Source organism: Gymnodraco acuticeps, unplaced genomic scaffold (genome assembly GCF_902827175.1).
Source record: "Gymnodraco acuticeps unplaced genomic scaffold, fGymAcu1.1, whole genome shotgun sequence".
Taxonomy (NCBI): domain Eukaryota; kingdom Metazoa; phylum Chordata; class Actinopteri; order Perciformes; family Bathydraconidae; genus Gymnodraco; species Gymnodraco acuticeps.
Genome location: NW_022990441.1, coordinates 1,297,766 through 1,308,889, shown reverse-complemented (window position 1 = coordinate 1,308,889; position 11,124 = coordinate 1,297,766). Strand labels below are relative to the sequence as shown.

Sequence of the window (11,124 nt, the reverse complement as noted above, 5' to 3'; positions counted from 1 at the left end):
GTTTGTCAAGCAGGCTTTTTGTGAAGATAGAAAAATCAGTTTTCTCCAAGCCTAAGTAAAAATAACCTTGATGACATCACCAGTTTGTTTCTAACACTATAAAATGCCCCCTTGAGAGCCATAGAAGCCATTTTACAACTGTTTTCACAGGCCGATTGGAAATTGGTGGAGTGCCTCTTCAAGATGCAGTCCAGGTCTTTCACTTTCTCTCCTCCCACTTTTTTTATGGCAAGGCAAGTTTATTTATATAGCACATTTCAACACAAGGCAATTCAAAGTGCTTTACAAAAATGAAAGACATTAAGAGCATTAAGATATTATAAAATGACATTTAAAAACACTAATTTAAAAGCAAAGTTAAAAAAAAGATAATACAAGTTACAGCAAAAGCAGCGGCAAAAAGAAAAGTCTTCAGCCTGGATTTAAAAGTAGTCAGAGTTGCAGCGGACCTGCAGGTTTCTGGGAGTTTGTTCCAGATATTTGGAGCATAATAACTGAACGCTGCTTTACCATGTTTAGTTCTGACTCTGGGGACAGTAAGCTGACCAGTCCCTGAAGACCTGAGAGATCTGGATGGTTCATAATTTAGCAGGAGGTCAGAAATGTATTTTGGGCCTAAACCATTCAATGCTTTATAAACCAGCAGCAGTATTTTGAAATCTATTCTTTGACACACAGGAAGCCAGTGTAAAGACTTCAGAACAGGAGTGATGGCAACCATTTATGCTTCAGAGTGGGGTTTGTGAACAACCAAAGTTGAGTGGCTATGGTTCCGAGTTATAGTTACAGATGAGGCAACATTGTTTGTTGCAGCAGGGAAAAACTTTGTACTAATTATAAAATAACATTTGCAAATATACATCATTACCATTTATTTGTCAAACTTTGGCTAAGCACTCGACTACATGTGCATGTTCATTATCTGCCGTGTTTAAATCATAGAGGAAGTCTATATTTAGTGCAACATTGACTTTACTAAATTGTCAACATACTGTATGAGCATGATATGTGTTTTCCAGTGAGCATATTCCCTACTGAATGCTCTGTTACCTACAAACACTACTCTAATGTTGTCATTCATGATATTTATTATGTAAAAAACTCAATGGAACACTGACGCTGGAGTTTATCCTTGTATATTGAAATGCAACGTTGATCTTGTGTCTCATGTAGACAGTAATGACTGCAGTTTTTCAGAGCTGAGCCTGAGCGAGAGGCATTATTGAAAACTCATTAAATGGATAAAATGTAAACCTTTGTTGTGCAAAAACCATTACAACAATAGCAGTGATATACTGGAACAACATCAGGGATATGTTTTAGAGCACAGACATAAATAAAGAGTTAGCATCATAATCCATTGACTAGATTCAAGTCAGTCAATCAATCGGAGTCAAAATGTAGGTATAATTCAAACCCAGAGGGTTAATACCCAAAGTGTAAGATATTTGAATCAACCTGATGATGGATGTGGCAATACCTTTGTAAACTTAGGCACAACCACTGATTTAAAAACTCAAATAGACCTCGAGTTTCTTGAAAACTAAGTACAGTTAAGCTGCAGGGACTAAACTTTATAGAGAATATATCAGAACTGCAGTGCCCTCACATACAGTAGAACCTCTTAATACAAAGCTCATGATATGGATCAGCAACATGAAAGCAATATTAATAACTTAAGCAGGGATAATGGGAAATGGAACTACTGTATTAGTGTGCACAGTGAAATGTGTTGTTATGCATAGGAGTAATAAAAAGAGCAAAGGTAAAGCATCCATTTACATAAGATATCTTAATAGCCCTTTTAACTGTGTTTTTTGCTATTTACAGCTATGGAAAGTAACAAGTCCTGAATTCTAGGTCAATTGTGTTTCAGGTACATGTTTTAATAGATCGTTTGCATAAAAATAGTAGTTGATAGTATTTAATAATGATAGAATATGCAAAGGATAAGTACGCATCTTGCATTGCATTATTTGAATAATAATAAAAAAAGAAATTGCTTTGATTGTGATAAACTAATTTGAATAACTAAAGAGATGTTTTTGTTGTTTTGGTTTGTAGAGCAAAGTTACAACTTCTTGTTATTTTTTCTCCCAGACAATAAAAGTTCATCAGAAAGATTACTACAGAATAGAGAGAAAAGAAAACAAGACACTGAGCAGAACCATGATGGTAAAGCAACACATGAAACAACGACAGCTTCATGAGACCCTCTAGTGGGAGGCAACAGCATCTACAAGAGGTTCATTTCATTACTTTGTTTTCTTTTTCAACAGATGGTGATTTTGGGTTGTTCGTGCCATAAATGATAAATACACAATCATTCAAACAAACAGAACAATCCCATACTTATGGAATCAAAGTTGTTAAGCTCTGTAGGGATTTATATTAGTAGACATACGGTAAAAAGTGTCAATAAGAAATATAACCCATAATTCATGCACAATTATGTCAAGCCATACAACACCATTTAATCACATTTGCAGCAAGGCAAATCTCATTACTATATACTACACAAATTAATCTGTACAGAAGGACAACACATTTACATTTTGGTACAAGAAATAATAGTTTGTAAACCCCAAAATACAATATCACTACAAAGTAAGAGACTGTTGCTGAGAAACCGATATCACATCCAGTAAATCAACGTAATTCGAAAAAAGTTAAATTTCTGCAGCAATGGCTAATTCTAGACTTGCATTTTGCCTTTAAATGAACTGGGGGAAAAAAGCATTCATGAATGACCCAGCCCCAAAAGGCAGTCTGCTACAAGGCAGAGCACAGCACCAGGAACTAGTTACAGATAATGTGCATTAAATTATGAATTTGATGTGAGGTGCTATCATTTTCAAAAAGCTACTTTTTAGATGGATGATAACATAGATGGTAGTTGTTCTATCCTAAAAAAACAACACATGTTCAATGATGTCTTCCTTTTATTTCTTTGTATGTCCTCTCAAATTGAGCTCTCAAAATTGTAACAAATTACAAAGAATATTAAATGACCTATTCATTCACTATACATTCACATTATTGCATTAACACCAGTGACTGTAGATACTTTATTAAAAAGCTCTGCCAGGTCAGGTAGGGCCAGGCTCCAATTATTTGTGAAAACTACATTTGAGAACACCATACGTTATTTCAGTTAACCATACTCAAATAATAAAAACTCACAAGAAATAAAACAAATTGTGTTCTGTATCAGAGCATGACAAGGGAAGGTAAGCCCTGAATCCTTTATGCCTTTTCATCGGCACCTTGTTTTTTAGCGGAACCTGCCTAGTCCTCTTTGACTAAGTTGTGGGAATCAGGGTGATGTTTGATTCCATCTGTGGTTGGACAGGAACTACTATCTCTCTTACGGATTAACTGAAGCCTTCAGGGCCCTGTTTATCTGCTCCAGGGTAGCACAGAGGATCAGGTCACAACTTCTGGACCACCACTTGGAACTTACCTGGAAAGAAAGAAATGTCAGAGGGATGAACCATTTGTAGGATCTTAAGAAAGTAGGTGTGTTATTTAAGCGAAGCTAATGAATCTCAACAACATGTTCTGACCTGACCAGCCATAAACAGTTCTTCGTTATAGAGGCATGAATTGGTGTTTGGAAAGTACTTACAAGATGGCATAACAGAGACCTCGGCTGTCACCACGCTGTCCATACCAAGGTTAGAAAGAGCTCCTCTCACCACACCACAGGAAAAAGCGAGGTACTGAAAGAAAACACAACAAATATAAATTAGCACTATTTATAACTGAACTCTTATTTAGTATGTAGTATGCAATACTAACAGACAGACAGACTAACAGACAGACAGACAGACAGACAGACAGACAGACAGACAGACAGACAGACAGACAGACAGACAGACAGACAGACAGACAGACAGACAGACAGACAGACAGACTAACCTTAGGAGCCTGATCCAGGTACTGTTTTCCACTTGAGAGCTGAGTTAGAAAAGAGAACTTGTTGTCCTGCAGGACATAGGTACCCTGTGGCAGAAAACAAGCATGTGTAGTAACAACCATACTCGCAAACAATATCATGTTTGAATCAACACTATTTGTTTCTTAAATTACCAGCAAGACGACTTTAATTTCAGATGAAGATCTAACTAAATGATCTGATCGTAGTACATTTTGTATTGAAGATGATGGTATTCTAGCTCTTCTTTGCAATAATTAGGTATGGTATGTATCGCCAGGGAAAAGAAAGTTTGGGGCTCTCTGCTGGAACTGCTACCCCCACGACCCGACCACGGATAAGCGGGAGAAGATGGATGGATGGATGGATGGTATGTATCACAAATCAGGTCCCAGTTTCCTGTATACAATAAAGACTTTTGTTAACTTTTATTTTACCTGATGGTTTGTTCTGAGGTTGTCAACCTGCCTCCTGAACACCTTCGTCCAGAAGTCTTTACAGACAAACTTCATTACATCCAACTCATCCTTGAAGCTGGGAGAGTCCCTGGTCAACCTACACAGAGCAATCATCAACACAGGCATGTTATGTAGGTATGGATTCATGCACCACAGCATTTAGTGTTTGGCATACAGAATATGTGTTTATATGCTTAGCTACCTCTCAATGATTCCTTGTCCCACCCTGAAACCCATGCTTTCAAGGACAGAAACACAGACAGCTCTATCCTAAAGGAAAGGAAATGCAATCTATTTATTTGCACAGTACACATAGGTATAGGGTTTGTTAGTATCTACAATGCACTTATTAACTAGCATATTACAAAATAGAAAGTGTGTAGCAAGGTTTATACAGAAAATAATGCATATCCATACTAAGGTTATCGCTTATATTAAGTCTCAGTTGATTGTTTGACGCCTTTACTGAACACACCTTGTTATCCATCTCCCCTTTACTGGATTGCTGCTCCGTGTACATATGTGAGACGATCTCCATATGGAGAAAGTCAAACAAACACTCGTCTGCCATTCCTGCCAAAAACAAAAAGCAAACCATAAAGCCCAATATAACACATAAGCTAAACAGTTTCACGTAACCTAGTTAGCTGTGCCTCAAAAGACAAAATCAACAGTAAGGGGAAATTGAAAACCCTTAAAGACATTAGCGTTAGCTTGATCGATAGCGCCAGATAGATCGCTCGTGTTCTTTGCTGGCAACATTGTCCAAACCTGGTTTTGCCTGTATCAGTATATAAGGACAAAACTGTGGTGTGTGTATATAACATGTGTTGCAGTTACAATACATTAAACGTAAAACCTTAAATGTTCTGTACCTGTCAACTGAGTGTAGGCTACACGAAGTAAACAGAAGCTTGTTTCCTGGGTTGCACTCGATATTCTATTCAGGGTACCCCTCTGGACCAGGAAGGCGGAGTTAGCGTGAATTTAACACTGCAATTAAGTTGAAAAGCACCGGGTGGCAGCGCCTTACATGCTGTTACAACAATCACACATCCAGTTACATAATACTTTGCTTTTATGTGGGGAACACCAAACTTAGAGCGTGTTTGAGAATTACGTTAAATCATAGGCATACGCCAGTGCGATGACAAACGGACCCATGATTAGATGAGCTGTCGGTATGAGACGTCAGATATCACATGACATCCAAGCTCAGATCGGATTGGGTCTTGGAAAACAAGCCACTTCCTTATTGCTCATGTGATTTGTGTTTATGATATTACAGAGAAGGTTTGACAGTTTGTTGATTATTGGACCTTATACTTTAACATTAGCTTTTAGCGAACATTGTTCTAAAGATTCTCGGTAAGTGCATTTGTAACGATCAAAGGGAGGCTGATATGTCTGGATCTACATTACCTAATCTTGACTCAATGTTATCGTTATGATTATTATCAATACAATGTTTAGCTACAGTGACAATATACTTTGTGTATCAACTATTTTTTAATTGTAGCTAACCTGGTTTGATTGTGTGTGTGTGTGTGTGTGTGTGTGTGTGTGTGTGTGTGTGTGTGTGTGTGTGTGTGTGTGTGGTGTGTGTGTGTGTGTGTGTGGTGTGTGTGTGTGTGTGTGTGTGTGTGTGTGTGTGTGTGTGTGTGTGTGTGTGTGTGTGTGTGTGTGTGTGTGTGTGTGTGTGTGTGTGTGTGTGTGTGTGTGTGTGTGTGTGTGTGTGTGTGTGTGTGTGTGTGTGTGTGTGTGTGTGTGTGTGTGTGTGTGTGTGTGTACAGTCATGTCCAGCAGTTACCAGATAGTGGTACAGGGCGAGGCCTCTGAGACAGACTCTGATGATGAAGTGTACATCACCTCCATGACTCCCCAAACTGCCACCGTGGGAGCCAAGGTTGTCTGCATGCTGTCTTTGTTTGAGTGGGATAGAGAGATGAAAGCGTGTCAACAATCATCAACTAATACCTCCACACCATATAAAACAACTATCTGCTGTCTGTGATATTCTGAATGCTGTCAGGTTCCTGGGGAGGCTTCTGAAACAGACAGTGAGGATGAGGAGGAGCAGCCGGGCCGAGCCTACTCTCTGAGCCAGGAGAGCACTCAGATTCTCAGGAGAGACCTTCCTCCTCTTATCGTAGTGAGAGACCATCCTGATATCCAGTCCATAGTGGAAGACAGTCCCAGTCCCACACACAGGCCACAAGGTGAGGAATACTATAAAGAAATGGTAAATGAATGGTTATACTTAGGGTAATACTTATGTTATGATAATATATAACCTGTCACAGAGTTTGCTTAACTCAGAGGTCCATTTACCTGCTTCTCATGATGCTTTGTGAGTTAATAAGCTGGCTGCATAAATGCATTGATGTATGAATAAAACTATGCATTTCGTCAGGTTGAGAGTGGGTTTAGAGTTACAAACGTCACAAATGAGCCTCTAGGTGAACTGTAATCATCATCTTAAAATAAAGCAAGTAATCAAAAGTCAAAATGTTGATTCTGACAATACTTTGTTCCCCAAAGAGGTGAAATTTGATTTTATAATAGTTGCTCCATTTTGGATTAATATTAAATAAAAATATTCATAAAAACATAAAGTTAAAATATGCACATTTTACTACAATATAAAACAAAAACAAATATAAATAAATATGTGTATTACAATATGCATATAGTTGTCAATAATTATTAATAACCATATTAATGCTGAAAAATAATTATGTTGGAAATGTGCATTATATTAAAGTAATAATGCCAAAAGTAGTTTTATTATTTAATTGTATTTAAAAGTAACTGCAGTTCCATGGATGGCTTCAAACAAATGGATAAGTGAACAATGAAAAGGAGGTTTAGTTCTCGGTTTTTTCAGTATGTATTTATTTTTCCAGGTGACACCCTTTTACAACAGAAGCTGCAGGAGTCTAACAGCCGACTGTATTCTGATGTGGGACAGACACTACGCCATGTGTATGGCAGTGCCAGTAGAGAGGTTTGTGTTTTTCTCAGCACACTTATCAGATATATTCATTAGGAATACCACGGAATACCACGGTACAAATCGCCTTTGTAACACATAATTACAATATAAGCGTTTGCCATATCCTATTGTAAGTGTCCTGTAACAGTTTATTGTCTATGGTTGTAATGCCTTCATTCCATTTTTTTCCTGACTGTTTTTGTTAAAGGTGCAAAGTGCAACATCTCAGCTGAATACTTCGCAGGGCGCCATCATCAATGCCTCCCACAGCATCAGATTAATCCTGGATGACCTAAAGGCTGTGTCCGAGAAGATTGACATCATTACCAGCTGTCAAATACTGCCAGATATTCACATCAACAATCACATCAATAATACTACTTCTGTACCTTAAAGAAACAAATCAAAATATACATTTAAAATATTAATGTCATAATGGATATTTGTATTGAAAAGCAGAGAGTAGGTTTCAATCTAGAAAAAAAAAGCTTGCTTTATTACAGTGTTTACAGATAATACATAGGCATGTAAATAGCCGTGTCTATTGAACAACTGCACACTTTCCTGATCTGTCTTTCTGTATTGAGCTCTTGGAACATTTTTGTAAAGATATGACGTTCTGTAGTTCTGTTTCCTTGCACTATTTTACAATATTTATTTAACACAACACTGTACTCTGATTTTCACAAGACAAATATGTTTTCATTCTTTGCTGTCTTCTGATCCTCGATGCTTCATTAATGTGGTTTTGAATAACAAAGTGGTGGTGATTAAAAACAATTCACATTTGTTTCCACCAGTGCTTGAATTGGAATGAAAAAGGTGCCAGTACTCTAAAATCAGCAACTTTTTCAAGTCAATTTTATATATACAGCTCACAAACAAGAATTTGGCTACTATAATGCTGGTGGGTTTGTCTCTTTACTACTGTATATTTTAGAAAGGTTCACTGTACTTAACATTTTTTATGATAGGCAGCGGATATGGCTAAAGCTCAGTAAGGTCAATATTAACTGAAAATATAGCAATCAAAGTCTAGATCTTCTGCTGAAGACACATGAAGCAGAGACCTTTCAGGTGAGAGCCCCTCTGGTGGTGTTCAACATTAATGACAAGGAAACAAAGCTCTGGTCAGAAGCATTTTTATAAAAAGCTTTAACAAAATTAAGTATTTCTGTACATTTTGAATGCAATCTAACTTTCCAACTCAGAAAACGAAAAACGAAAAAGTGCCAAAAGTCTTCTCACATGGCTGAGCTGCTTTGCAATATACTTCACCACTGAAGAATACAAATATGTATAAAGTAAACTATGATGCAATCTAACTTTCCAACTCAGAAAAATGATAAAGAGCATGAACAAAGAACATGTAAAAACAAATGCAAAATTTGCACAATCTAAAATGAGAAACTGTAACTGCAAGTAACAAAGTCTGAGCCATATTAAAGAGTTACATTGAACACCAAGCTGATCAGATAACTCCCTGGTTGGTCTGAAGTCCTTCTATCTCCAGGATCTGTACAAATCGGCACATTATGCCAAAAGTCTTCTCACTGGGTGAGCTGCTTTGCAATATACTTCACATTGTTAGAAAAGGCTCCAGAAGGCCTTGGGGACATCAGTATCAGGGGCTGGAGCTGGACAGGCTCTTTCATCAGCACTTCTCCTTCCCTTTGCCAGCCAGGACCTCACATACTGTTCCGGATTGAACTGTCCTAGTGATGGTCCATTACATTTAATGAAAACCAGGCTGGACAGTCAGCTGACAGAGAGAGCATTCCTTTTTGTAGTAAGGATATCGTTCATGCAGCTGAATGCCCGCTCACACTCACTAGTGGAGACAGTGATGGTTCGGACTGCTTTCAGTAGAGGCTCCATGGCAGCAGGTGTACGGGATGCCCTGGTTTCCTTGTATTCGCGAAAGCCCAAACAGTCTCTCTTCTGTCCACTTTCAGCACTTCGCACAAACGTAGCACCTCTACATCCCCATACTGTACATCTAACTCCTCTTCAGGCCAACTTCCAGGATGGATAACTTTCATGTCCTGGATTAGCTGATTGTCCCGGGCCTCCCGGCCATGTAATGGGATTTCTCTTGTGCTGACATGAGAGGAGGTTGTGGAAGTCATTCTGTGTCTCAGATTCTCTACCATACTGCGGAAAAACTGACCTGCATGAATCTGTACAAGCCTGCCATTCTCACGCAGGGCAACACCCTTGAAGGACTTCTCAGCTAGAGCTGTATGAACTGTAGTCATGTGTGGGCCAGGCATGGTGACCATGGATTCAAAAACTCGTATTTCTCGAGTTAAGAGCCTATCTGCTGTAGGCAGTGTCATCTCTCTTTTTTGGAGTTGCCGAGAGAGGTCGCTGAGCTCTGTGAGCGCATCGTACATCAGTCCCAGATTGCTGACAAACGTTGCAGATGTGAGCACATCATCCAGGCCCTTGTACTTTGCTCTGTCTCTGGAATCCCTGCTCGTGTCGTTTGCAGCATTTGTGAAGTGATCATGAAGCACTCGGTAGTTTTCCCAGACTGCTCTGACGCTCCTTTCACTTGAAGCCACCCAGCGGATGGACAAAACACGCCCTATCACCAGGAGACGCTGTCCGACTGCTTGCGCACACTGCGCTAACTGCCTCTGATTTTTGGGGGAGGCATGGAACAAGGAATAGAGTTTGTCAAAAAAGATCTGGAAATGATTGAGCCCTGAGACCTCCTTGACCACATCCCCAACTGCCAGCTCTAGACGATGATTGGAGCAGTGCCACACAAACAGGCTTGGGAATTTACTACACAACTGGGTAGCAACGCCTGTTCTCTTCCCTAGCATGACTGAAGCCCCATCACATGCAAAAGAAACGAAACACTGACCTAAAAAGTCCTCGTTAAAATCTCTTCCAAGACACTCCATTAACGCCTTTGTGATGTCATCAGCCGTTGTTCCATCCAACTCGATCAGCTCCCAAAAAAACGTTTCGGGCTCAGCATCAGCTAATGCTGAGCACAACAAGCACCGTTTTACCACTAATAGTGGTAGATTCATCGACCAAAACACAGAGTTTTCTTTGGTTTTCTGTAATGTCTTTTGCCATTTTTTTCTTCAGCTCATGAGCTATGTGGTCGATGATTTCGCCACAGGTTTTATTGGAGTGCAAAACCCTACCCACGTTCAGCCCATTCAGTTTCTGTACATTCAAATCAATTGGCATGTCTGTGAATGGCCGGCTATGTTTGCCAATTGTATATGCCGTTCGAAAAACTCTGATAGTGGTGTCTAATTCAGATTTATGCATAGACTGCACTTGATGTTGAATAGTTTCACGTGAAGCAGATGTAAGGATGTCAGCAGCTTTTACATGGGCTTGTGATTCTTTATGTTCTTTGATTTTTTTTCTCAGGCTAGCTTGTTGTTTGCCCTTGTCAACACCGAAATGAGACATTGCACACTCACCCCATTCAGTTGACAGTTTCAGTCCTTGTCCAGTGTGTATTCCCAAAGATTTGACATCTCTGCATATCCGACATCCTAGCTTCTTATCTTTAAGAAGGAGCCATGCATTGGTCTTGCAAAAATATTGCACCTGGTCCGTTGTCCAGCAGTCAGGTGCATCGCTTTGCCCGGTGTTGGTGGTGCAGGTGCGCCAGCAGCAGCTAACGTTAGAGGCTCTGGAGGAGGCGGCGGAGCTAGTGCTAATGCTAATGCACTAGAACTTGGAGCAGGAGGATCAAC

The 11,124-nt window shown here is 39.4% G+C and overlaps 2 protein-coding genes across 3 annotated transcripts; one reads left to right on the top strand and one right to left on the bottom strand.

The window, feature by feature from the left end:
- Positions 1 to 2,366: 2,366 nt before the first annotated feature.
- trappc6bl (trafficking protein particle complex 6b-like) lies at positions 2,367 to 5,541 on the bottom strand. Its single transcript, XM_034225605.1, has 7 exons — positions 5,271 to 5,541; positions 4,871 to 4,968; positions 4,598 to 4,665; positions 4,375 to 4,492; positions 3,922 to 4,005; positions 3,629 to 3,722; positions 2,367 to 3,463 (listed from the first exon to the last, which is right to left on the bottom strand). Exons 2-7 carry the CDS (start codon positions 4,964 to 4,966, stop codon positions 3,432 to 3,434), a joined length of 492 nt encoding a protein of 163 aa, XP_034081496.1. The 5' UTR covers positions 4,967 to 4,968; positions 5,271 to 5,541; the 3' UTR covers positions 2,367 to 3,431.
- On the top strand, positions 4,394 to 8,181 carry bloc1s3 (biogenesis of lysosomal organelles complex-1, subunit 3). 2 transcript variants are annotated; one of them, XM_034225603.1, is made up of 5 exons: positions 4,394 to 4,526; positions 6,189 to 6,301; positions 6,428 to 6,614; positions 7,302 to 7,402; positions 7,599 to 8,181. In XM_034225603.1, exons 1-5 carry the CDS (start codon positions 4,520 to 4,522, stop codon positions 7,782 to 7,784), a joined length of 594 nt encoding a protein of 197 aa, XP_034081494.1. In that variant the 5' UTR covers positions 4,394 to 4,519; the 3' UTR covers positions 7,785 to 8,181. The 2 variants fall into 2 exon arrangements, with proteins under 2 accessions (XP_034081494.1, XP_034081495.1); XM_034225604.1 differs by lacking the exon at positions 4,394 to 4,526 and adding an exon at positions 5,605 to 5,763.
- The last annotated feature ends 2,943 nt before the right edge of the window (positions 8,182 to 11,124 follow it).